This window comes from Drosophila simulans, chromosome 3R, assembly GCF_016746395.2.
Source record: "Drosophila simulans strain w501 chromosome 3R, Prin_Dsim_3.1, whole genome shotgun sequence".
NCBI lineage: Eukaryota > Metazoa > Arthropoda > Insecta > Diptera > Drosophilidae > Drosophila > Drosophila simulans.
Window position 1 is genome coordinate 16,581,692 of NC_052523.2, and position 26,049 is coordinate 16,607,740.

General features: G+C 43.3%; 5 protein-coding genes and 1 long non-coding RNA gene across 21 annotated transcripts in view; 3 read left to right on the top strand and 3 right to left on the bottom strand.

Moving 5' to 3' along the window:
- The first annotated feature begins 23 nt into the window (after window positions 1–23).
- On the top strand, window positions 24–4,512 carry LOC6728784 (heterogeneous nuclear ribonucleoprotein M). 2 transcript variants are annotated; one of them, XM_016177120.3, is made up of 5 exons: window positions 26–218; window positions 365–951; window positions 1,970–2,108; window positions 2,981–4,109; window positions 4,169–4,512. In XM_016177120.3, the coding sequence occupies exons 2-5, from the start codon at window positions 371–373 to the stop codon at window positions 4,222–4,224; spliced, it is 1,905 nt and encodes a 634-aa protein (XP_016035464.1). In that variant the 5' UTR covers window positions 26–218; window positions 365–370; the 3' UTR covers window positions 4,225–4,512. The 2 variants fall into 2 exon arrangements, with proteins under 2 accessions (XP_016035466.1, XP_016035464.1); XM_016177122.3 differs by lacking the exons at window positions 1,970–2,108; window positions 4,169–4,512 and having other exon boundaries at window positions 24–218; window positions 2,981–3,228.
- Window positions 4,513–4,514: 2 nt separating this feature from the next.
- Window positions 4,515–5,763, bottom strand: LOC27206848 (SAP domain-containing ribonucleoprotein). Its single transcript, XM_016182635.3, has 2 exons — window positions 5,617–5,763; window positions 4,515–5,561 (listed from the first exon to the last, which is right to left on the bottom strand). The coding sequence occupies exons 1-2, from the start codon at window positions 5,644–5,646 to the stop codon at window positions 4,659–4,661; spliced, it is 933 nt and encodes a 310-aa protein (XP_016035467.1). The 5' UTR covers window positions 5,647–5,763; the 3' UTR covers window positions 4,515–4,658.
- Window positions 5,764–11,079: 5,316 nt separating this feature from the next.
- On the bottom strand, window positions 11,080–11,777 carry LOC120284947. Its single transcript, XR_005544169.1, has 2 exons — window positions 11,689–11,777; window positions 11,080–11,514 (listed from the first exon to the last, which is right to left on the bottom strand). It is a non-coding gene; the product is annotated as an uncharacterized LOC120284947 (long non-coding RNA).
- Window positions 11,778–11,813: 36 nt separating this feature from the next.
- Window positions 11,814–12,907, top strand: LOC6728785 (ras-like GTP-binding protein RhoL). Its single transcript, XM_039294637.1, is given in 5 exon segments — window positions 11,814–11,861; window positions 11,930–11,948; window positions 11,951–12,213; window positions 12,291–12,461; window positions 12,521–12,907. Coding segments are annotated over 5 exon segments (642 nt in total). The 5' UTR covers window positions 11,814–11,828; the 3' UTR covers window positions 12,677–12,907.
- A 528-nt stretch (window positions 12,908–13,435) lies between these two features.
- Window positions 13,436–16,009, bottom strand: LOC6728786 (membrane-bound alkaline phosphatase). Its single transcript, XM_002104085.4, has 3 exons — window positions 15,880–16,009; window positions 15,223–15,546; window positions 13,436–15,158 (listed from the first exon to the last, which is right to left on the bottom strand). Exons 2-3 carry the CDS (start codon window positions 15,275–15,277, stop codon window positions 13,573–13,575), a joined length of 1,641 nt encoding a protein of 546 aa, XP_002104121.1. The 5' UTR covers window positions 15,278–15,546; window positions 15,880–16,009; the 3' UTR covers window positions 13,436–13,572.
- A 380-nt stretch (window positions 16,010–16,389) lies between these two features.
- The window catches only part of LOC6728787 (serine-rich adhesin for platelets), a 31,159-nt gene continuing 21,499 nt past the window's right edge, over window positions 16,390–26,049 (top strand). For 8 of the 15 annotated variants that reach the window (XM_016177128.3, XM_039294612.2, XM_044923159.1 and 5 more), the window contains exons 1-2: window positions 16,390–16,828; window positions 23,078–23,660. The gene's annotated coding sequence lies outside the window, so the exon portion shown is untranslated. The remainder of the gene's footprint in view (window positions 16,829–23,077; window positions 23,661–26,049) is intronic. The other 7 variants (XM_039294604.2, XM_039294605.2, XM_039294606.2 and 4 more) reach the window with 7 other exon arrangements.

The window sequence follows — 26,049 nt, forward strand, 5'->3', positions numbered from 1 at the left end:
GGTCGATACAAATCTGAAACTCGACGCTAATCGGACAACCATCGAATTTACTGTCATCGTATCACTGTCAACTCTAACAAAGACTTTTGTACTGTTTTCTATTGATCTCGGAAAGTGTAGTTTGTCGCATGCGTTTGTTTTTTGCATAATATTAACTACGCCGGAATCAGTAAAATAGGAAACTTAACAGTATTAAGAGCACATCCACTATCTGAAAGGTAAGCCATAACGCAAGCATAGAAAATAATATTTGGCGAAAAAGTCGATTGACGCGGTCGCCATTTTGTTTTCGCGGACGCCGCTCCGGGTGTGTACTACTACAAATATTGCATGAACTACAAAACGCATTGCGAATCCCTTGCAGACAACAATGAGCATGGACGCTAGTAACTCGGTGGAGAACCGCGAGAAGGAGCGCGACCGTCGTGGACGCGGAGCACGTGGCTCCCGTTTCACGGACGCTGATGGCAATGGCAACGGCGGTGGTAGCCAGGGAGGAGGCGTTGCTGCTCGCGACCGTAGCCGTGAACGTCGCAATTGCCGGGTCTACATTTCGAACATTCCGTACGACTACCGTTGGCAGGATCTGAAGGATCTGTTCCGCCGCATCGTCGGCTCCATTGAGTACGTGCAGCTGTTCTTCGACGAGAGCGGCAAGGCGCGCGGCTGTGGAATCGTAGAGTTCAAGGATCCGGAGAACGTACAGAAGGCCTTGGAGAAAATGAACCGCTATGAGGTGAATGGCCGCGAACTGGTGGTCAAGGAGGATCACGGCGAGCAGCGCGATCAGTACGGACGCATTGTGCGAGATGGTGGTGGCGGTGGTGGTGGAGGCGGCGGTGGCGGCGTACAAGGAGGCAATGGTGGCAACATTGGAGGAGGTGGCGGCGGTGGCCGTGACCACATGGATGACCGCGATCGGGGTTTCTCCCGTCGAGACGACGACAGACTGTGAGTATCCCCTTTACGCTTATTTCCTATACGTATGTGCACTTTTTCCGATATTCTGGAGCAGGAAAGCAGAGTTCATGGCACGGATATTATATTCAATTTTTAGAAACTTCCCAGCTGGCAGTGGTTCCATTTTAAATGTATCAACGATTGCGGCTCTGCATTGAAGTTAGTTTGATTTTTGATATATGTATGTAGGTCAGGAGTAGATTGTAAGAGATTGCATCCTAAAGTTCCTATTATCACGTACGAACTGAATTTTTTATTTTAAGGAGTTTCCATTGTCGTTTGTGCATTATTTAGGTGACAACTGAATTTAAATTCAGTCCAGGGTTCGTACTGCGAGTTATTCGAGTTTCCTTAAGGTTTTCGTATTAAATTTAACCATATTTCTTTCGAAAATTTTACTGATCGCTAATATAATAAATATAACATTTTATTTAGGGGAAAATTAACATTAATATTAGCTATGGGTTCAGTCGCACTCTTCATATCAGTTAGTTGTAATGCGAATATATATTTAATTATATATATATAATATATGCAGTTTGTATTCATCTGATTACAACGAAATCTCCGTTCTCTTAGTTCTCTAAATGGTTATCTAGTGATTTTTTTATTATTAAAGTGCTCCGTTTCAATCTGAAGTCAATTATTTATGTTTAGTGTTGAGTTTGAAGGTTGATCACAGCAGGAGTTTGCTTTTTTGCTGCTGGCAGAATTATATTTGTTCAAATTGTCTAAAAGTTCAAGGATTTCTGGAAAGTCTGTCAAATACATCGGAGTTAGAATTTTGTGCTGTTTTTTGGAAAAAAAATAATTCAATTCGGAATTCAAATTTAAAGATAGTTTAAGACAGGACCTGTTGAAAAAAAAGCGTATAAAATGTTTAACGGAAGGTACAACGTGATCGCGTCTGAATATCCTGCGGCTCTCTTGGAAACCCACTTCTTCGTAGCTGAAGCTTACTTGTGCTCTTTGTTATCTTTCTCTGGAAATCTGGCTTCTCTTTTTCTAGATCTGGGCGTAATAATTTTAACATGATGTCAAATGATTATAATAATTCGTCGAATTACAATTTGTATGGTCTTTCTGCTTCGTTTTTGGAGAGTCTTGGCATAAGTGGACCTTTGCATAATAAGGTTTTTGTTGCTAATGTGAGTATATTGTAATATAAAATTCCAATAATCCTATGTATATTATTCAACTGGACCGGACCACACTACAAATATGCTGCGTTCTGTTCTTGCTTCGGGGTCTCTGCTTCGTATTTATAACCCGCCTAGGTCACATCATCCAGAAGATACTGTTTACTTGTTTTTATTCATCTAAGTCGACTCAAAGTAATGACAACTCCACGGTTTCCTTTCCCTTTTGAAATATGTTCCTTTCCCGTTTTCGAAAATTCGGATGGAATCGTATGCGTTGTGTTTGAACGACTGGGTGGAACTACTTGGAAGTCCTGGGAAACACACTGAGTACTCGATGTGATATACACATACCCTCTTCTACATCGCTACACACTGAATATATTTTAGTTGATAACATTACAGCAGAATGGACCCTAAGTATTCTACTCAGAAAGCGGACAACAAATTGGGCTACGTAAAATCTTGTTTTCGATATCACATATTTTGTTTCGGTTAAGTTGTTTAATGATAATTGGTTAGTCTGCCGTTGCAATGACTCTTGGAAGTTCCCTGACTGTTGGTTGCAGCGTTTTTGCCTCTTTTACACTTTTCACATAAGATGTTCCGCGAAAACCACTTCGTTATCAAGGGTTATAAATATGAAGCAGTTACGGGTGTTTTAAAATTCGACGTCGTCTCTGGGCTATTCCGTTTGGTTTCTGGGCACGTGTGCGGGAATGATTCTCCTGAGATTCTCGTCTATCGTCAGCATAGCTTTGCAGCATGGTTTTGTCAAAGACAGCAGTTGGTATCAACATGGGCAACTTTCGAACCTATTTCAGTGGACATGCCATCGGATTGACACACTGCTAATTTCGCTTTCTTGAAACTTCCTGCAGCTGGACTACAAGGTCGACAACAAGAAGCTCAAGCAGGTCTTCAAGCTGGCCGGCAAGGTGCAGAGCGTAGACCTTTCGCTGGACAAGGAGGGCAACAGCCGCGGCTTTGCTGTGATCGAGTACGACCATCCGGTGGAGGCTGTTCAGGCCATTTCCATGCTGGATCGTCAGATGCTATTCGACCGTCGTATGACCGTGCGCCTGGACCGTATTCCGGATAAGAATGAAGGCATAAAGCTGCCCGAGGGCTTGGGAGGTGTGGGCATCGGCCTGGGATCCAACGGCGAGCCACTCAGGGATGTGGCTCACAACCTTCCCAATGGTGGTCAGAGCCAGGGCCAGTTGCTTGGCAACGCTCAGCAGGGATCTCAGCTTGGATCGGTTGGTAGCCAACCAAACAGCAGCGCTGTTAGCAACGCCACGACAAACCTGCTTAACAACCTGACCGGCGTTATGTTTGGCAATCATGCGGCAGTGCAGCCATCGCCTGTGGCTCCGGTGCAAAAGCCTAGCCTGGGAAACAATACCGGTTCCGGCGGATTGAACCTAAACAATCTGAATCCCAGCCTTTTGGCCGCCGTGGTCGGCAATCTTGGTAACCAGGGAGGAAATTTAAGCAATCCCTTGCTGTCCTCGTCGCTGGGCAACCTGGGTCTCAATCTGGGCAACTCGGGCAATGATGACAACCTGCCGCCCAGCAATGTGGGTCTTTCCAACAACTACAGCAGCGGCGGCACCGGTGGTGGCAATAACTATAGCTCTGGAAACAACTACAGCGGCGGTGGCGTCACCAGCAATTTGGGATACAATGCCTACAGCAGCTCTGGTGGAGTGGGCGGCGGCAACGGAGGAGTTGGTGTTGATGGCAACGATTACAACACGGGCAATCCATTGGATGTCTATGGCGGCGGCAGCAACGTGGGCAATTCCAACGTTGGCTCGGCCAATGCTGTCGGTGGGTCCCGAAAGTCGGACACGATCGTTATCAAGAATGTTCCAATGAGCTGCACTTGGCAAACACTGCGCGACAAGTTCCGCGAGATTGGGGACGTTAAGTTTGCGGAAATCCGGGGCAATGATGTGGGCGTTGTGCGTTTCTTTAAGGAGCGCGATGCCGAGCTAGCCATTGGTAAGTAATACTCAAAAGGAGATTCCCTCATTTTTGCTAAACTCCCAATGTCTTTTCAGCGCTTATGGATGGTTCCCGTCTGGATGGGCGCAACATTAAAGTAACATACTTTTAAGTCAGGCAGTTCAGTTCGAAAGTTATTCTACGTTTCTTGGGGCCAATTTACACTTCAAGCAGCGCGATGACCAATGAAATGAGCTGATTTTCCTTATTTGACTCGCAATACGGAATTAATTGTGCACCCAATTATTTGTATAACTTTTAAATATTTTAACGCATATTATTTTACCAACTAATATGAATTTTGACGTTCCAAAAAAAATGCCCCAATAAAACCGAAGACGCGATTCAAATTATTTTTAAGTCTTTGAATTAAACGAAATAAAGTAATGTAAACCCTCAATATTAGTGGTCATGCTTTGTGTTTATTGAACTTTTTGCTTAATTACTACAAGCATTGGTGGCTTTGGGGTTTGATACATGATAGGGCCTACTCCCGAAATGATTTACAATTGTATTTGCTTGCTTAAATAATTAGATTCGCTTTCCTTAATTTGTGGACGGGGCTGTTTTGAACCTTTCAAGGCGAGCGCGCGCCTTCTCTGACCAGGCGTTCTTGGATTCCGTTGTGGTGGGCGTGGTGGTAGCTGCTGAGACTGCTCCGGCTCCAAATCGCTCCTTCCGTTTCTGGAGACGATCATCGGATTTTGAGGTCGGTGTTTTGTCAGGCCCCACGAATCCGAAACGCTCGGCACGTTTTTTGAGTGCCTCCTTTTGCTGCTCCTCGGTCTCCTTGTTACCCTTGTTGGCCGTAATGGAGGCACTAGAGGATTTATTGATGGCCACTGCCACTGCCACTGCGTTTGCAGTTTTGGCCACAGCTGGGGGTGTTATGCCAAACTTTTTGGCCCGCAGTTCCAATCGCTCTTGTGCAGTCAGCTGGTTAAGTTTCTTGTCGCCTGATGGCTTCTCTCCTTCCGTCTTCGGTCCGACCACAATAGGCTTATGCTTCTTGGTAGGAGTCTCGCCGGTGGAATCACTAGCAGCTGCAGCCGGCGCCTCGTTCTCCTTCGAAGGAGTTGTCCCCGTGCTGGCTACCGTGACCGTCGACTGTTGGGAATTGTTTCGTTTCAACACTATTTTCTTGGTCGGCGAAGCTGCCTCTGGGGCCGTAGACGTCTTCTCTTCCGCCAGCAGGTCCGGAATGGCCACAGTTGTGGGTGTGCTAAGTGGACTCTTCAGGAGCTCATCGTCGTTCACATCGCCCAGCAGCTTGTGCTCATCCTCGTCGGTGAAGGACACATCGTCATCGTCAATGGCATCTGCTATGGCCGAATCCTCCAGAGAAAGGTCCCCCTCCAACAATGCGGTCTGCAATCGGTCCTGCAGCTCGGTTTTATTTCCATTCACGGCGAGCCCTCGAAGCTTCAGCTCGCGCTTCAAATCCGCCACCTGGAAAAGGAACACATAACTGGAATCATCTCCTCATTTTAATCTTTTAACTTACCTTCATTTTAGTCACGTCGCTTTCAGGCATTTTCTCAATTGTCGAACAAATTTACTTAAATGTTGTCAAAACCCCGTACAGTTAGTTAGTGATGAGATGATTGCTGAGCACACAAAAGTTATCGATTTTTGAAAAGCAAAGAACGAGTGTCGTGATACGATTGTGTTCGAATCATATTTATGCCTACCTTATTTGTTTAAAATGTCTTAGTGACCAAGTCTTATTAAAAAAAGTGTATCTTAAAAGTGGTTATCTTGAAAAATGCGAAAGAGAAAAATGAAATAATAAAATCTTTTAGCTATGACGTGAACCAAAGAAGCGGTAAATACTATTCGATGTGTTATACATATTAACAATCAATCGATAACTTTTTCTTTAGAAAGATTGATATCGGAGCTACTCTAGTTCTTTAAATTTTTCAAAATCCTGCCCCTATCGTCCAGTGTGACGTCTTTTTTGCCCCTTGTGTCCAATGAAGAATAAAGAATATCTTGATTAATCTACATTTTTCGTGCATCATAAAATGTCCAATTCTTATGTCATGAAATCAGCAATATAAATTCTGTCAAATTCTCGTTTAATCCTTTGCAACGGAGAATCTAAAATCTTAAGAGCTAACACCTTTTGTCAGATGTAGGTATCTTTTATTTATTTTAGGCTTCCAACTAAGGTGCAATGGCCCGCAGTTTCTGAAGACTGGCGCATTTGATTGGGGATCACTCCTAGCCTTTCACGATTGTTATTGGATCTAGTTATATTTGTTTTTCTCACTTCAATCCTCACCCCCATGATTCGCTGTTCCAGTCCGCTTGCACGAGATAAGATATAAAATATGAGTGCTGTTCAGAAATAGCAACACTGCACTCCGCTCCCTTCGTTCCGGACAGACCGGAAACGGGAAATGGAGACTCCCTGCAACATTATCTGGTCTCGCCCCTTAGCTATTCTTAGTCGCCCTTTTTAGCCTGCGAATTTGATTCCTTACAGTACTTCGCCCTGCGACCTTGGGAATCGTGCGATTTGCATCCCAGCCACATTTTGTTACTCCTGTGAGTGCTCCGCCGCACCTGCTCATATCTTTTGGTACAATTCCCATTGTCAAGAGTCTTCCAGAAGTATCTGTCGTGGTTTCAGTAGTGGCACACATGTTGCTCATGTGTTCGCTTAAGTAGCTATCCCTAATTGGCACTGCTGCACATTCATATTTGTGTATTAATAATTTTCCGGCTCTTCTCTTTGCTGTGACCGCCCGACTTTTTGGGTCTGGGTCGAAGCCTTTGTCACTTGACCTTTATTCCTTGTACGGCAGTGACTTGCCCAGTGCAGTGGTAATTCTAATTAATGTAATGCCCCATCAACGTGTCGGCTAATTGAACTCATGTACGCCAGTGCCACAAACTCGCAGTGAACGCATTTTATTCGGTCTAACCAGCAAGGCGGTTCTTTGGCTTAATTACCCCTACATCGGCCAGATATAAAGCCCAGTTTGGCGGCACGCACTTGCGGAATGTCGTTGATTAATGGCCTCGGGTTGCAGGGCGGGATATTACGCCACAGGATTTGTAGCTCATAAGTAGCTTTAAAGTAGCATTTTGCTATCTCAGTTAAGTAAGTGTGTGCGTAGTTCAGTCGTAAGAATTTGACGCATTTAGAAGCTTGATTCAAACGTTTTGTTCGTAGTACAGAGTGCGTAAATAGATGTAACAAATTTATCATTACGAACTTATGCATTTATGGTTGTTTTTAGCTCAGCATTAAGCTTCTATATTCTAAAAGTATGCATTCAAACCAAAATGTTATAAATTTGAATACGACATCACATCATTTACTCAAAAAGAAATGCAAAATATGTATAGGGATTAGAAACTTGGAGTTGTAGTTCGCCAAATTCGTATCCAAACCCAAACCATTGATAAGGAAACATTGTGTGCCAACTGCTAAGAGAGAGCGCGCTCTCCTCGCTCGCTCTTCGCGTATCTGCGAGATACTCGAACTGCGAGTGAAACGAATCCGAATCGCCAACGGTTCAGTTGTTCGACGACATCGCGTGCGATCGGTTGTGGCTATTCGTTTATCCGGTCTTACACTCTCGCCGCCGCCAGTTCGAGTAATCCACATCCACACTGCGATCAAGTCGCACGTCATCGCCAGCCAGACGTGTTGTTCGATTGATTATTGCAAATAGTACGCATACGGATAAAAGTACGGGCACACAAGTGCCGTATCTATAAGTACGTGCGCCAGTTCAAAGCGTATCCCACTAAGTTCATCCTCGCCAGCAGCTAGCTGGCCAAATGTCGAATCCAGCGCAGAATGGATTCAACAACACCCAGTGACGACGACCTTGCGATGGTGTGGGCGCTCACTGGGGCTGCGATTGCACGAGCGGTTAAAACAACAACATTTATCTTTGGCCGTAAACACTGTTAGCATAGATCTCACTCACTGGGAGAGTAAACTTCGTGATCGTTCCTTTATCACCATCACCTGAGTCACTTTGTATGGCGCTCACGTCACCGCCCCCCGCCACCAAACCTCCCCCGATCCGACCGTTCATCCGTCCACAGCTCTGGAATGCCAAGTTGTTTCGGTTTACGATCCCAACTCTCTTGCTCTCGCTCCCTCTTCCAATCCCAGTTCCAATTCCAATTCCAATCGCTGTTGTGGGGCTCTCTTATTCTTTGGGGATCTTGGCAGGCGACTTGATTCTCCGCCATAATGGGCTCGATACCATTTTTAGTTATCAAACAATTATATGGTTGCACAGCCATTTAGAGGCCGTCGCAGGAAACAGAGTACGTGAATCCCCAGTCGCCCCAATCCAATACAATCCATAATGTCGCTAATCAATTCATTGCGACCTATGGCACAATAAACACTCCGCATTAACCTCAATTAATTTAACTAATTGGCCGCGCGTGCCCTTGCAATCTGCCGGATCCAATCTGATTCTGGGGATTCGCTGGCTCCTCTGGCCAGGTAACCATGGGTTTTCGCCATGGTTCCACTTCCACTTATCGCCGTTGCTCTTTCAAGTCCAATTCCCTATGTACACCGCATTCACCGACATCTATCTTATCTAATCAGTTTATTAAATACGAAAACCCATGCGAGAAACCATAAAAATACATGCACATATACAGTTCGTATATTTTTCGCAACAAGAAGCAGAGCTGAATAAAAGTTTTTTTTTCGTTTTGGTGTAGACGTAGGAACAGGGGTCTATATAGAAAAGTACCTATATATATAGGTTTGGAGTACCAATTCGATCTGGTTTTGGGCGTACGATTAGTTATACTGCAAGTTCTAATAGAACGACATTCAGCTTTCTTAAGAAACTCAAGCCAATTAATCTTAGTTATATAAAAGAATTACCTACATTCTACTGACGACGCTTCATATTCGTTATTGCGGAATTATTTAATTAATTGCGTAGTCGGATGATCCATCCATTCGCATAATTCACTTATTGACTAACTCCGCCTTTGTGTAACTGAGTTATTTGTGGACCGTCTGCTACATGGGAATGGGAACCCAACTAAGAGTCCGTATATGGAATGATGCACCCATTTATTGAGGAGGCTGATAAGAGACGCCTGCTCCAAGCCGAGGTTTGAACTGGAGTGACCCAAGTGAATTGCACATGAATAGTGCAGACCTTTCCTCATCTTGGGAAATCATCGCCACCGAATGAATGCAAAGAAAGCGAGAGTGTGAAATGTGGCAAGTCTTGTTCTTGGTTCAAGATTCCGAGAACGACGAGTTCGTAATTTGATATGAAAAGTTTACAAGAGGCCAAGCCTGTAGATAACAATGAACTGGAATAAGATGTTCACGGACTGGCGGGCATGTGCACTTCATGTTTCAAGGGAGTGCATTAAATGCACAGCAATTATGTTTAAATAATTTATTATGTGTATTAATTACGAGCTGCGCGCTCGCTCGATACAGTTTCATTTTCATCATCAGCGGCCAGCGAGCTTGATAAAGAGTTTCCGCTGTTTTCCGAACTGATAGAAAGGCATAAGTTATGATGCGGCATGCTACAGGGTAGCATGGGGGTATTGGCACCAAAGTTTCGACCGTTGCTCGCACACCTGTTTTTTAATCCACAAGTTTACAGCGTGGAATGCAGGAAACTCATTCACGCGTTTGCTTAATCAGCTGGTTGTATAAATAGAAGAAGTCGGTAGCATTGGGACTTAATTATTTGCACATTTCTGTAGTCACTAAAACAGCCCGCAAAGCTGTTTGTTTATAATAATTTAAAACGCGTCCAAAGAGGCCAAAAGAAAAGTGTGCTGTTTATTTAGTTTCGTTGCTGCTCGCTGGCCAAGTTTGTGTTTTTCGCCCATTTTTGCGCTAGTGGCTACCTAATGGTCAATTGTTCATTTGGATTTGTTTACTAATTTGGCAACAAAAGTAGAGAAAAAAAAGCACTGCTTCTATTTGGGGATTCTGCTGCCATTTTGCTGGAACGAACTCATCCGATTCAAATTTGGTAACGTCATTCATACAGAATTGGAATAGAATTTGTTCAGAGTCTTGATCGCTTGAATAAATTTCCACTATTCAAGGCTTTAGGAAAAGTTTACAAAATCAATAAAAAATGGCAAAACTCAACGAGAATAGCACTTAACCCCAACTTGGAGCCACTCGCATCAATGATGTGGCTTAATTGTGTTGACCCGGGCATCAAAGTGCCCCAGTCAAAGTTCAGCATCTGTGGATCGCGTGCCTAGAAAGCGTTTTATGTTTATTACTCACGCATGTGCCGCATCTTACAAGGCATTCTAGAATTTTATATTAGCCTGAAATTACAGTGTATTTGTTACTATTCTTCACTTTTCACTGCTTATCTAAAAGTTATCATCTACTTGTTGCGAGCTGATAGGTTGGTTGGAAAGTGTATTTATTACTTGACTTCTAACATAACATTTTGTTTGCTGAATTCAATCATCCATATGAATAAGCTTTTGTACTTAAAGGGGTGAACAATTAAATTATTATTTTATATGTTTGTATTAGGGGGATATTTGGCTGTGGTTTTGTGCTTTTCGTGGTCAAAAGTTGGGAAGTGCAGTGCCGTCGAACGGTGAATGCTGATGAATGTCGCAACGCAACCGGTTTTCGAACTTTATTTTCTGAATAATTTGAAATGCAGCTTAAAGATGAAATTTGGTGTGGGTTGTGGAGGGAAGGAAGCGTTTTCCCTGCGGATGAGTCAGCCACCGATCAAGAGTGTGGTCTAGCTCTTCTAATAAACGCTTCCTCTGATTTGTAATTATGTAAGTAAACTGAATTGAGTCCGAGATATCAACAAGTGTACGCGAGATGACTCATGCCGCAAACAGTGAATAATTCCTGGTATTCGCATGAGTTTTCTGCTTAAGCGGGTACCCCAAGATGAATACGAATACGAATACGAATACCTAACGGCATCGCTCATTTGTAAATCGGGCAAATGTCTTTTGATTCGGATTTTGTGTCGTTTTGGATGCTGGTTAGGGAAATCTAGTCTATGTTTTGGGTCAACTGGAAACCGACGAAACCAGTTTTAATTAAAAAAGAAAAATTTATGAAACAAATGCGGTTTTGTTAGTTTGTTTGTTTTTGTGCCTGGACAGATGGTGAAAGTCTTTCAGTTTTGGCCCGGCCTTTATTTAATTGTTATGTAAGGCGGGGGGGACAGCCATAAAAGCACATTTATTTCCATTAGAGATTTCGCAGAATCAATTGCGCTCGATGAAGTCCAGTCCGCAGTTGGCCCCTCGTAAAAGCTCCAATTGCCCAGACTTTTGTCGTTTTCAATTCAACCGGCGATTAGATTAAATGTTTTGAAGTTCATGTGCGATATGGGTTGTATCATCAACAAGGCTAATTCAGGTGGACTGTTCGCTGGGATGATATGGATACGTATAATTTGTTTAAAATGTGGCATTTATATTTAACTTTATGCACCACATTCCAACAATAATGAAAACTTCAAAGCGTCAATCGAAAACTATATTTCTTCAAGCGAACTCGACTGAAATAAAATGTAGATTAGACTGGTGTATTGTATTCACTTACTCAGCAATATTTCCAGCTAATGCTGTGGAAGTTCATGATACATTCTTATATTCTGTATGAGCAGTAATCCCATTTCTGCTGTATTCTGCAAGTATCGAAGTGAAGCCAGCTAGCGGCCAAGCCTGGAGATTTCCGGTTGGATGAAAGTGTGGGTGCGCCAAGATAAACACACAGTGCGCCAACATCTGCCACCAAATGTTGCAATCCCGATTGTGACGCCTCTATTTTGTCCTCTTCGCAGCTCTTGCTTAACAAAGACGAACGGGGAAACAACCGGGAATGACGGCGAACATAACGAAGAGTCCGCGCCCGCTGAAAATAACCATCGTGGGCGATGGCATGGTGGGCAAAACCTGCATGCTGATAACCTACACACGGAACGAGTTCCCCGAGGAGTACATACCCACAGTGTTCGACAATCACGCCTGCAACATAGCCGTAGATGATCGGGACTACAATCTGACCCTCTGGGACACTGCCGGGCAGGAGGATTACGAAAGGCTGCGCCCCCTGAGCTATCCCAGTGTGAGTATGATAGCATTGACCAAGGATAGGGAAATCAATCCTACTTATTGCTAATAAATTTCCTACTCGCTCCACAGACCAACTGCTTCCTGTTGTGCTATTCGATCAGCAGTAGGACCTCATTCGAAAACGTGAAAAGCAAGTGGTGGCCGGAGATCCGTCACTTCTCCGCCCATGTTCCCGTGGTTCTGGTGGGCACCAAACTGGACTTGCGCATTCCCAACTCGGAGAAGTTCGTGACCACACAGGTTAGTTAGTAACTAAACGCTTAACACAGTTGTATGCTAAGATTTCTTGACTTTTCCAGGAGGGAAAAAAGATGCGCAAGGAGATACACGCATCCAACTTGGTCGAGTGCTCCGCCAAGAAGAAGCTGAACCTGCAGCAGGTCTTCGAGGAGGCGGTTAGAGCCGTGGAGAGGAAACCAAAGACGACGTCCAAGCAATCGTGCAAAATACTGTGAACTAAGTGTATGCCTAATTTTAAATATTGTTATTATGCGTAATGTATTATGCTACTAATTCGCCTGACTATTTGTGCTTCGTTTTCGCAAAAAGGGAAAAAAACTGTGTAGAAAATTTAACGTTAAGTTTGTATTTTTAAGTGCCACTTGTGTGAAATCCATATGTTATATATGCAGCCCGAGGGCATAATTTGTAAAAAGATAAATAAAAACAGCACAAAATGAAAATTATATACACTTAAACATATTAAAATATAATTTAAATTTGAAATGACCAGCAATTAGCCCCATTGTATACTTCAATAAAACCCTAGTCATTAAAATGGTTTGTCCTTCTTATATTCAAAAACATTTACATTTTATTTCGTCCTTCGATTATGATTTCAAATTTGGCGCCAAGTCGTATGTTAGTTTTGAAATAATTTAACATTTAGTGTTGGCAACAGTAAGCTGTTCGGTTTAGTAAAGACATAAGCCACAGTTCTGCGGATGCAAGCAGTCACATTATTATTGTTGTTATTAGCCAACACTGAAAAGGGAACAAAATTTAAGCAGTCCACACATGTCAATCGAAAACCAGTCCGCGCAAAATCGATATGTTGCTATCAAATTCAAAAATTCATATTGTGCAAAAGACTTGAAACATTATAAAAATAAAAAGAATAGATATTAGAAATAGCAGCATATTAATAACCAGGTGAACGGAATCTTATCTGCAAATAAATGTCGTATAATATTGGCCCAAATAGTAATCGATGCTTTTTTAGATATCAATTATTTATTTTAGTATCCCCCTTATACGATTGCTTATCTAGTGGCTTCTCTCTTAAACGAGAATAATACGTTTGTCGCTTAGACTCATGGTGCTTCACTTGACCTTTGATCCCCGCCAAGTTTCAGCGCGGTCTCCGTGCCACGCCCCCATCCACGCACATGTTACGATCACTGAGGCAAGAGGCGTAACCGAGAGCGTGGGGTATGAAATGTTGCTCGAAAACTCCGGTGAAAAGCTGGGCATACGGTCCACTGGCAAAAACGGCCACATCATCGCCACCGTGCGTTTCCGATTCCAAGGGAACTGTGCTGGGGAACATGAAGTCCTTGTTCTTCATGTTGATGGCTCTCAGATTTTTCCTTCGCACAGCGCCGCCTTCCCTGAGGTAGTTACTATCATAGCCCGGTCCATTGGCATAGCTCAGGGTGGCATATGGTAGATCATCCGCCGCCAGCTGTCCATCATTGATGCCGAAGATATCGTTCTTTCTGCTGGAATAGCCCGCCAGCGACATGGTGTGCGAGTGATCCGAACTGACCACTATTAAAGTGTCGTCCGTACTCGTGTGACCTCTGGCAAATCGCACCGCCTTGTCGAACTCCGCCGTCTCATCGATGGCCCTCAAAGCCAAGGTGTCGTGGTGACCATGATCGATCCGACCGCCTTCCACGAACAGGAAGTAACCGCGTCCGGCACTTTGACGCTCCAGGATTTCCATGGCCGACTGGACCATCTCCTCCAGCGTTGGTTGCTCCGCTGGACTAGCATCCAGATGGTAGGCCATGTGGTAGGGGGCAAACAAGCCCAGTACTCGTGATGTGTGATTGGATAGGTTGAGCAGCTCCCTGCGGTTCTCCACATAATGAGCACTGTTCGTGTGCTGGTTCTTCCACTCGTCGATGAGATTGCGGCCATCCAAACGGCGACCAGGCGCTCCACTGGAATCCGTCACGCCTTTGGGCAGGAAATTCTCGCGACCTCCGCCCATTATCACATTAAGTTTTTGACCCACCGGACTGTTTATCAGCTGGGCAGCGGCGTCCGGACACAGATCGGGATCACCATTGTCTCCCACCACTTCGGCGTCGTTCTCCCAGTTCCGGTTGGCCAGGTGGGCGTACACTCCAGCTGGTGAGGCATGTGTTACGGAGGTTGTGGTAACCAGTCCCGTGGCCATTCCCTGCTTCTGTGCCCACGCCGCAATGGAGGACACATGGTGGGCGGCTTGTGCCTGCGCCTGGCAATCCTTGAACTGCACTGCTGCACTGACTCCGATCGTGCCATAGTTGGCCTTGACACCACCCAAATATGCGGTGGCGGTGCAGGCGGAGTCGGCCACCTGCATATTGGCACAGTAGGTCTTGCTGAGACCCACATACGGGAATTGCTCGAAGGCGAACTGCTTCTCCTCGCCGCCCAAGTAAACGCGACCCGCCGTGATTGTCGGTATGGACATGCCGTCGCCAATGAAGAGCATCACATTCCTGGCCAGCTGTGTGTTCAATCGCAGCTTACTCTCCAGCTGCTGATCCAGCGTTTGGGCCGCCAAACCCTGCCAGTACTCGGCGTACCGCTCCTCCGATCTCACGGCATCGAAAACGATCTGGGGCATGGCTCGCTTGTATCGACCTCCTCCGATTGGATTCGATCCGGTTCCCATTAGCGAGAACACCGGATGCATTCGCCTCTCGGCATCGTGCGAGGATTCTGCAGGTACAGTTGGGTTAGTACTTAGCTTACATTACTCAGGTCTACCCATATAAGAACTTACCTCCTCCACTGACTAGAGCACTCAGGCCGAGAAAAAACAAGAGCTGCAGCCTCATTTTTCTGTACTTTTTTCCGAGTTTCAGAGTTTCTCAGTTTCCGAGCTGGCTGTACGCTGCCCAGCACGTTTCCTCCGCCACTGATAGTCGTTAGCACGAGACCTGCGATATTTATAGCGATCGGTTGGGAGGTTCAAGATTTCATAATGCTATGCCGCCATCGACCTGATCGCCGGTTGATATGGAAAAGAGTCCCGCTGCCTTGGGTTCACTGCGGTTTTGTTTTGAAAACACGGAACAGTGCGCAGTGGAACCTCCTTCAAAAGGTACTTTAGGCAAATATACAACCGTTATTAAATTCAATTAATTTAACAAGATATACGTTTCTACTTTTTTAAATTAAATTTGCTATTAAAGTACTAACTATTTAAGTCTGGAATAAACATCAGCTTTGATATTGCCAATACATCTTCTTTTATAACAATTATAACAATTTCCCACTTTCATATTGACTAGAACATAATAAGTATAATTTAACGTTCACTTTGTTGCTTAGACTGAAGTTATGAAGGATAATAATTGCTTCTTTGATGGATGTCGGGTTTTCTTTAGGTCCATATGGGGGTGTATACATTGTTAACCATATATGCATGATGGCTTACCTCTTTAGTTGTGCACCATAAATCTAGGTCTCTGTGTCAGCGAGTGCCTACTGTAGATGTTATTTGAAGACTGTAGTTTTTGAGCGGCACTCGTTATCAGCGACCGCCGGCGTTGTCTGCCTGCCAGGCTGCCCGATACCCCGCCCGCGCGTCCCGCTCGCTTCGCCTGCCTGGCCTGCCGCATCCGCCTGCCTCCTGCTCTTGGAACACGCGAGTGCTTCACGTGATCGCTGATTAGAGTGGCTGCGGCTGTGCCCGTTTTCTATTTCGGGCTTCCAGTTAAGTCATAAACGCGGGCTAATTACCCCGCCAGCGAAGATGCTCAGCCAGATGCTGCGAAAATCGTTTCAAAATGCGCGCCATGGGCCGCTGTGACTGGCTGTCCGCCGGATTGAATCTGGCAATTCCGGCGGAGTGGAGATGGCGCAAGCGCCAGCATCAAAACAATGAGCAGGAGTCTTTGGATTGTATCTGCATCTCGCTTGCGCCCACCGTCGGATGTATCTTGCAGTGTGAAAGCCTGAGAGCCAGAGTATCTGAGAGAGCGTATCGCAGAGTATCTCAGAAAGCAGCCGTCCATCGGCATCCATCGGTTTTTGGGATGCTGAGCGAGAGCTTCTGCTTTGGCAGCGCGCACTTGGCCAAAATAGTTGTTGGTTCGCATGCAAAACGTTAAAATCGCATTAGCTGAAAAACATTTTTATACCAACGGCGCGTTTTTAATTTTTTCTACACTACAACAACACGAAAAATATATAAAATAAACTAGACAAAGTAGATGGCGAAAAGTAAAAACCAAACCCCGAAAAAAAGCAACAACGAGTAAAACTAAACTTTTAACGTTCAACAAAAATTCATTGCGTATACATAAGTATAAATAAATAAACGCGTGTATATAGAGAAATACATATAATAAATGATAATTCAATAATTTTCAAACAACAAAAAGGTTCGAGCAACGTTCAGTGAATAAAGGCAAAAACATAAGTGCTGGTGAAAATCAGGAAAAAAAACCAGAAGTGAATGGCATTGATTTTTTTTTTAAATAGTTGACAGTAACCTAAAGTTGCAAAGTTGTAGGATTCTTGTGCATTCGTGTGTATAACTGTATGAAATGCAAGGACTGTTGGGATTCTCGATGCGTTTCTTTTTCTTTGTGGGATCAGCAGGCAGAAGTATAAAAAACGTAATGGCACACGGGAAAATTCATACATAATACAATACAGTAAATTGCTAACTGTGTTTCGGGCCCCTAAAAGTCGTGTTCGTGTGTTTGTGTTCGTCGGGATTATGTGACTCCTGCGTATACATATCTACAGTGTCGGTGGGCAGGGATATATACGTATATATCTACATATATGCATATATATATCTCCATTTGTATATACCGTTAACAAAGTTGGACGCCCAGCTGGCTGCCAACTCAGTTTCCCGCTTGACAAATGTCCTGCTGCGTCCTTTCGAATGTTTCGCTCGTGGATTCTGTGTTAATTTCCCCTGCAAATGCAATGCCAACTTAAAGCTGGCGAAGCCACACGAAATTTTAAAGGGGAAACTCGTGTGTTTCCTGCTTTTTGTAATCGCACAACAATCTGGCAACTTTCAATTGCCTTCATTGACAGTTAAAACGAAAGTTATCAAAAAACACGAACAACCAGCGAAGTTCTAGCATGATAATAACACCAACAACAACAACAGCAACAACACAAGCAGCGTTGACAACTACAGTTATAGCAACAACAACAATGGCAATTCACAAGTCAAACACGAGACAACAACAACACAAGCACAAATTAAATAACAACGAAAAATAAAAGTAGCCAAAAACTTTGCCAAGAGACACACCTACACACACAAACACACGCACACTTACAGCAATAAGCAAAAGGGCGGGGGGTGTGGCCGTCCTTTATGGGGAAACAAACTTTTAACATAGTAGCCCACATACACACACACACGAACGTACGACCGTAAATTTTCGCACACACACATTCGCACTCACACTCACAGAGGATAAAAATGAAATGAGGAAAAGCAGCAAAGAGAAAAGGAATCGAAGCGAAAGATGAGGGCAAGGGGTGGGATAAGGAGGGAGCGGTGGGGGATGCCAAAGGACGATTGCACACTGTGTCAATTCTGTAACAACATTCGGAATACTATAATGTAAAATGGAATGTAACGGTATCTTACAATGCCACTACAATGTACCGATAATGAGATGTCGGTGCGAGTGTGTGCGTGTGTGTGTCTGCTTACAGTGGTGTGCGTGCATGTTTTACAGAGGATATCAAGAAGTGTTGCCATTTTAAGATAAAGTTCAATTGAAAATGGATTTCCTGTCAATGATTGGTTTTCTTAGCTTTTGATCTGACTTGCCTTTTTTAGCTAATTGGATTTTATTAAATTTTTAAAATATAAATCTACTATATTAATTTTGCATTGAGACAAATCTAATTAGAGGATAGATTATTACATCATCTAACTTATTACTGCTGCTTTTTCAAGTGTTTCAGTCCCTTTCGAATTTATTTCAAAAAATTAACTAAATGTTTTAATTATGTCATTAATGCGAATAAACTTTAATGGACTTGCACCTTTATATTTGATTGTTTTTCTTATAATTATCTGTTTCTATGCGATGTTATATAATATATATAATTCTGCCTTGGATTAAAGACTGCTTTTATGCGGAGCACTCTTTCTACTTCAATTATTCCTTAATCCATTACAATGTTCTTGTGAGCGAGTTTTCCCTCGAATACTGTTGGGAATTCCCCAGTCTGAGTCGCTGATATGCCAGTTCCGTTCCATAGTACATCATCAGCGAGCATTGTTGTTGAGTGGCAAAGGATGCGCGATGCGGGGCACACGAGCGGATGAAACGAACGCACGACCAGAGCAGTGCGGCACGACTGCTTTCTCTTTGGCGCCACCACACTCCCCCCAGCCGCCCTTGTGCCTCCCCACACACCACCCCTGCCCAGCATGCCGCCCATGCCACCCATGCCACCCACTTTGCCCCCAAAAAGCACGCGCTCCAGCAGCGAGTTAACTTTGACGTTATGCTGTAAGCGTTGGGTGCTTCGTTTAAATGAGTGCTCGTTGAATGTGTGAGTAATTGGAGGGGATGCTGGATGCTGAGGGGAGGGGGTAGATATTCTGAAAAGGGGGTGGCAAGTGGGGTGGCGGGTGGTCGGGTGTCTTTGGGGATTGCTCGGAATGGAAGAGCAAACGACAACAAGCAAAACATTGATGTTACTGGCGGAGGTTGCCAGCAGACGCTGGCTGGCTTTTATAGTTTGCCAAAGGAGTGAAATGGCGCCAGCTGAAGATTTATGCATGTATTTGTGTTCTATGTGCGTGTGTGTGGGAAATTATGAAAGCATTTGTGTGTGAGTTTCAGTAAACATGACCACTGTTTGGTTGGGGGTTGTTTTGCTTGCCGCACGGCCCACGCGGCGTATGTGTGCTTTTCGGCTGTGTGGTATATCTTTCGTGTACTTTTGTATGTTTGCCCACCTTCGCTGCATTTGCTGATTTTGAGGCCGCAGCATATTGTTAATGGCCTTCTGCCCAACCGCTCCCCCCGCCCCGTGATCCTTCAACATCGCTGATGAGGCTGACGGAGGCCATCCAGCAATGGCACTCACTGCAGCGCTGACCTTCACCCATTTAACAGCACTTATCCGTCGACAAACGAATTGAAAGTTGAATGCCATCGCAGTTTAGTTGCTATTTTTGGCTGCCTACGGGAGAAAAGACTTAACTTTTCCAAACAAGCTGACAGTATTATTATAAAGATAAGTTATGATCCCAAAGTAATCCTTAATGGGAAGATACTGTGTATGGTTTTATTTAGAGTGAAAATTCGGAATTATCTCTTCGTAGTTTCGAATAGAACTTTCGAAGAAAGTCTTAGGGGAGATTTTAGTTTGTCAAGAGTCATAAATATATGCCTTATGCATTTGCGAGCTTTTCACAACACAATGCGATGGTAGTTGTTATCCTTTAAGCGGCGCTCTTCGTGTTTCGCACTGAAAGCCACACAATGCACATATGTGGGGGATGGACAGCTCAGTTTAATTATAGAATGGAGATGTGCATGCTGGGGAAAACGAATTGAATCCCGGGAATCGCCATGACAACGGCCAGATGCCAGATGCAAAAAGGAGCCCGTCCAGGTGCTGGGCAGTACAGTTTTAGTCCGATTCCGGAATTACGGTCAAGTGGTTGCTCGGGCTGATTGATTTGCATTCATTAATCAATAAGGCATCAAATTAAAGAGCCATAAAAGGAGAGAGCGGCAAGAAATACAACGCATAAAATGTATGAGCGGGAAAATAAATAGGATTGCTATGCCAATTCACATACATTTAACGGCCAATGGCAAATTTAATATCATCCGCGAGCGGCGAAATTGCTGTCGTTAAAATATTTTACAACATCCTACAAAGATTGAAAACGAATCAGGCGAACGAACATGCATTGCAAATGGGTGTGGGGTGTGTGCTTATGGGGGTGTGTGTGGGTGGTTTGGGGGGCGTGCCGCTTTTGGGGCAGTCCTCGTATCATAGACGTTGTTGCCTCAAAGTAAAACATGAAAATTTAAATATTGGCAGAGCCATACGAAAATGGCACGTTGTTTATTTACATTGTTCGGTGCTGTAAAAGCCAAATGGGAAATGTGCAACCAAAGGTATATCTTCTATATATCTACTACGTATATATATATATATATATATATCGTGCATATCGCGTGTGTAATTAGAGGCCATCAATTGGGAGATTGAAAGTGCCTGTCGCTTGCAAGACTTGTGAGTCTTGAAATGCATGAAGGATTTGTGTGTTTACATTGGGGCGAAATCACTGCCTCATTTTTGCCTCTCATCTGCGATAAACAAACGCGGAATGAGGAAGTGAAGCCAAAAAATTCTTCTGACTGCTGCCAAAATTTATTCAATTGATCCTTTAAGTCTCTGTAAGCCGGGCCAACAAAACTTCGCCACCTGGTTCAGTTTCATTGGCATTTAAAGCAATTAAAAAGTCACACACAAAATACCCGCCCATACACAGGAAAGTTGAACTTAATGTGGCAACAAAGTGAATAACAATTTTAGACACCGCCTTCTGGGAAAGGACTTTTCCCATTTTCCTTCGCCGACAGACAGCTGTTACATGGAAATGAGCCTGAATTTCATTTAAGCCATTGAAATGCCGCTGTTTACTCAGCTTTACTTTTTTGTATTTTCCTTGCTTACTTTGCAAGTTATTGAACCCGTAAAAGTTTTTAATTAAAATTCAAATTAGACAAATTAAATTGCCTGCTAGGTGCCGCCGATTGCCATTCGAAATGGAAGACGTATTTTTATGTGGAGATGTCCTGGGAACGTGCGTTAAATTTTAATTGATTTTTCCCAGCGAATTGTGGGCGCCCCTGCGTGTTTCCCTGTATGTGTGTGTATCTGTGTGTACCTGCTTACGCGCAAAGTAAACGAAGCGAGATGTGAAAACAGAGATGTGGAGTACAGAACGGAACGGAACAACAGACACAGATACACGGACGCAGCAGCACCAATACATATGCAGACCAATGCGAAATGGCAGACATTCAGGCGTGCGAATAAACGCACACTCTCTCGCATGCTCACACACACACACACACACCAGCACACAGGACTCGGCATTCGTATTCGTATTCGGACTCGCATTCGCATTCGGTTCTCTGAATGAGAAGCTGGATGTGGATGTGTGCGGTGGGTGGTGGGTGGTGCGGGAGGCTCGGCAGGCGTTCGTTGAAAGGACAATTCAAGGAGGCAAACGAAAAACATTCTGCCCGTTCTGTTCGGGCTTCTGGTGTTGTTGTTGTTGTTGTTGTTGCTACTGTTGTTGGTAGGCTGTTTATGGCCCAGCCTTGCTGCCGTTGTTGTTGTTATCCTGCTGATGCTGTGTATCTATATAGAATTTATCGATTTATTTTGACTTCTCTTTATGTGCTCCGCCTTCCCTAATACATACAAACAGGGGCGCAGCAAAGGGATTTGCCTCTTTTTTAACATTTTAATCCGAAAACTCGTTGCTGCCTATTTATACATTTAAACTAAAAGCTTTGAAAAATCATATTTTAAGCTAAAATGCTTTTCATTCCACTTTTGAATGTATTTTATACAGGCATTGCGTTTATGTGCATGTTGTTAAGCCTATTGATGCTTAAAAGTAGGCAACACTTTTTGCTAGCACATAAATTTTATATAACAGCATCGAAGAGAATAACGTATCCTTGACTAGAAGCCATTTGTTTCTATCAATTAGAAATGAGACAGCCTTAACATTTAAGGCACTTTCTTGAAATGTAAATTATGTAAAATTTGAAATCATTTGTATAATTGTTTAAAGCACCCCTGGAGCGCTTGAATCCCTCTGGAAGAACCGCCGCCGACGCCGCTGTGTAACGTATTATTTAATACGGTTTCGGAGCGATAAGGCTACAAAACTCGGTTAGCAGGCAGCCCACTTTAGGGCGCTTCTGGGCGTTTGAGCGTTTGGGTTTCCCTTCAACCTTCAGCGTTCAGCCTCTCTACCCACAACCCCCCACCCTCCTTCTGTCCTTTTTCGGTTGCTGTTTTTCGCTTTACTTTTTGCGCTTAATGCGCCAATTCTGACAACAGTCGAACGGCAATGGGCGGGGGTGTTGTGGATCCTTAGATGGAAGGCAAGTCGGCAACGACCCAAAGTCAAATTGAGTAAAACGCATTGAAAACTTAAGTAATTTCCCAGGAACGGCCCGCAGTTCTTAAAAGCTTTTTTTTTTGCCTAGCTTTGTTCTAAGCGAGAAGCCCGAAGCGAGCGTTTCTGCCTCTTTTTCTTTTATTACTATTTTCTGTTTCGCTTCTTCGGTCTTGTTATTGCAGATGGCCCAAGTTGTTGGCCAAGTATAAAAATGTGTTTTATATTGTAATAACGAAGAATGCACTGAAGTCGAAACTCCACAATGGGTGGGGCGGGGAAAAAACCAAATTCATAAACTGTTTAATGAAGCGTAGCAATTACATAAAGCCAAAATCGGAGTGAACAAGTGCAGGCAACGAAATGCCGAGATCCCAAAAATAAAGCCAATTTGATTTGGAGTGACTGTAATGGGCAACAAAACGAAATTCCAGCTACGCCACAAATATGACTAATTTCAGTTTCATTTCCACAGTAAGATGTTTAGATGTAATCGCAAGAAAGTGTGTCAAGCCGTCCTCTTTACAAAGAATCAACCCTAAACTAAAGTAAACTACGACTTTTTAAAGTTATAAACCTTGAAAAGGACTAACAAATCGCTGGTAGAATAGCAGAACAAGGCGTGACTTGTGTGTGAGTGTACATAACGAAGGAGGAAAGTATGTGAAAGTATGGGCGCAAGAATGGCCGCCCACTTGCCTCTGGCCCACCTTTTGTGACCGTGCGTGTGAAATAAAAGAGAAAAGTAAAACAAAAAAAAACGAAAAAATCAGGAAAAGCAAAAGGAAAACGAACGCAACTACTACAATCAGCGGCAATGGAATAGCGATTCAATGTCACAGTCAGCGAGCAGCATCTATGTGCACGGAATCAGATACAGATACCCTTATACATACACCCACACCCATACATGTGCAAGCCGCTCACGTATGTAGAGAAAAGCCATAGCCGCAGTTTAGTGAGCCAGTTTTAAGAAAGGCGAAGACGACGACAATCAACATTCATCATACGCACCGTGGGACGCGGCGCAAAACGCAAATGCAGCCCCTGATCGATCGGTAAGCCGAAAAGCTGCTTGAAACCCAATTCCCCCGTGGAACTCTACTCTTTCGTGCCCCCTCTTCTCCTTCCTGTTTACACCTTGCTCAAGTTTGATTTGGAATTAATATTGATTTGATTGGTGTTTCCGTTTATTTGAGTACTAACCAAATGACTAACAAAAACAGTATATACAACTATAAAAGCAAAATTACTTATAATTTTAAACTTCTACTTAAATCTCAATGGTTAAAAGTAATTCGCACAGATTTGCTCTGTTATGCATAGAAAACCTATGAAAAGTACCCACATCAATGGGTGTGCTTACATAAGAGTTATCAACCTGAAACGTCAGAATGGTTGAATGATTTTGAATCTCTTGAATCAATGATTGCCTTTTTGGGATTAAAATTAATAAATTAATCAGTTCGACAAGCCCTTCAGTGCGCCAAATATTGTGCTACATAACGATCGTTATAGTGATGATGATGATGACTTCTCCTTCCTTCGTGATAAATGTTCCAATTTATTTATGGCTGGCATTAACAAGCATCTAAAATATGTGCTGACACAATACACAAAAACACACGCACACCCTCCACCAATGCCACACACACACGCACACACCTACACGCGCACGCACACCCACACAAAAGCGGTATTGGCACTGAGTTTTGCGACAAAATTCACGCGGCGGAAACGTGCTGCCGACAAAGCAAAACGCGGTGTACCCAGTACTCACAACAAAAGCAATAAAAATACAAAATAATAATAATAATAACAGTACTAACAAAAACATAAGCATCACCATCACCATCGACATCGAAACCATTCACGGCATCAAAAACAACAGCAAACCACTTTTTTGGTGTCCAAAGTTCAATGACGTTGGCATCGTCATGCAAGCAATTTGTGTTTCCACCAAATGGAAAATTTTCTACTTCTCATGCGGCTTCAATTTCAATGGAAATTCATGGAAACCCCATTCTCATTGATTTTGCTTTCAAGAAGCAGTCGGAAAATTAACTTGCCCCAAAAGAGTTTATAGAATTATAGAATTCCAAACAAAATTAAACCATTTAAACAAAAAATGTAATATCAATTTTGCATGTAAAACGAAAAAAACTTAAGCTTATCATTTTCATTATCATTTTAATTATGCACTTAAGTAAAAATTATTTATTCTTATTGGTCGTTGTAAGCAGTCAGTCACTTTGTCGCTTTTGTTCAAAAAGATCTATACTTATTAGCAATAGAAAAGTGAATTTTATTAATTATAGAAAATACTTCTAGCTAATTTTTATATTTTAAGTTAATTTTTGGTTAGTTTATCACTGTTGTGCATTGTATTTAAGCAATTTCCGCGTTTGTGATTTCCTTTTGTGACCAATGGCTGCCCGTCAAATTTATGACTAAAGCGAAATAATAGACAATTGACGTCACCGTGGAATAGGTATAGGAATTTCTTTTTTATTTATTATACTTCTATTTGGCTTCTACGCGGATGACTTTTATTTAATATACATATGCCGTAATACAGTCTCATTGCGTCAAGGGAAAATTTAAAAAAAAAGAGAGAGAAGAAAGCGCACGATCGCGCAGATGACTTATGGAGGACGCGCTGTTGATCTATTGCTGATAAAGTGAAAGTCAAGTTATGCTAGAAATGTAATTTTTCATGTCACACAAAAAGAAAGATACAAAGAAAGAAACAAACAAACAAACAAGGAATCCGGCTTGAATTTTTCGCGGAACATGCTAAATGTGTTTAGTAGTCGTCGCATGTGGAATGTCAATGGGCAGCCGCGGGTTTTTTGGAAAATCTATAGTATTTCTGTTTCGGTTCCGTAGTATTTCGCCTTTGCGTCTGGCATCTCGACATTTGATGGTCGTCGCGTCATTTATCTGTCAGCATTTGCCTCAGCATGATGAACTATTAATTTCTGGTGGTTGCCTAGCCAGGAATGTATTTTCGTCAACTGCGGCACGTGTGCCTCGAACATCAACTCGGATTCGGAATGGGATTGGGATACGGATTCGGATGCGAGGTGCGAGTGGCGAGTCCATAAAAAAATAAAAATAATTTGAATACATTCCCGGTGAGAGGAGGCGAGTGACAAATCCCTTCAGTTTGCAGCTGTAATATATGTGTGAATATATGAAACACGAACGAAAATTTGTGGAATATTTATCAGGCATTTGAATAGAGGCAGCAGCACAGCCATGATTTCGATTCTATGCTCTCTGAATGGCCGAGCACATCTGTAATCCGATTTGCAGCACTGCAAATTTATGCCCCGCATTTGAATGAGACCACAAATTCATTAATTATAATCCGATGCAAAATGCATACCTATTCTGTGTCCAAGGTCCTTGAATATTCAGTTGTGGCATAATATCTCTCTCGTA

Excerpts from the sequence above, each read along its gene's own strand:
- LOC6728784 (XM_016177120.3), top strand. The coding sequence starts at position 371 with ATGAGCATGGACGCTAGTAACTCGGTGGAGAACCGCGAGAAGGAGCGC. Across the intron at positions 2,109-2,980 it reads ATAAGGTTTTTGTTGCTAAT|CTGGACTACAAGGTCGACAA; the intron begins GTGAGTATATTG and ends AACTTCCTGCAG. Across the intron at positions 4,110-4,168 it reads CGATGCCGAGCTAGCCATTG|CGCTTATGGATGGTTCCCGT; the intron begins GTAAGTAATACT and ends ATGTCTTTTCAG.
- LOC27206848 (XM_016182635.3), bottom strand. The coding sequence starts at position 5,646 with ATGCCTGAAAGCGACGTGACTAAAATGAAG. Across the intron at positions 5,562-5,616 it reads GCGACGTGACTAAAATGAAG|GTGGCGGATTTGAAGCGCGA; the intron begins GTAAGTTAAAAG and ends TTCCTTTTCCAG.
- LOC6728786 (XM_002104085.4), bottom strand. The coding sequence starts at position 15,277 with ATGAGGCTGCAGCTCTTGTTTTTTCTCGGCCTGAGTGCTCTAGTCAGT. Across the intron at positions 15,159-15,222 it reads TGCTCTAGTCAGTGGAGGAG|AATCCTCGCACGATGCCGAG; the intron begins GTAAGTTCTTAT and ends CTGTACCTGCAG.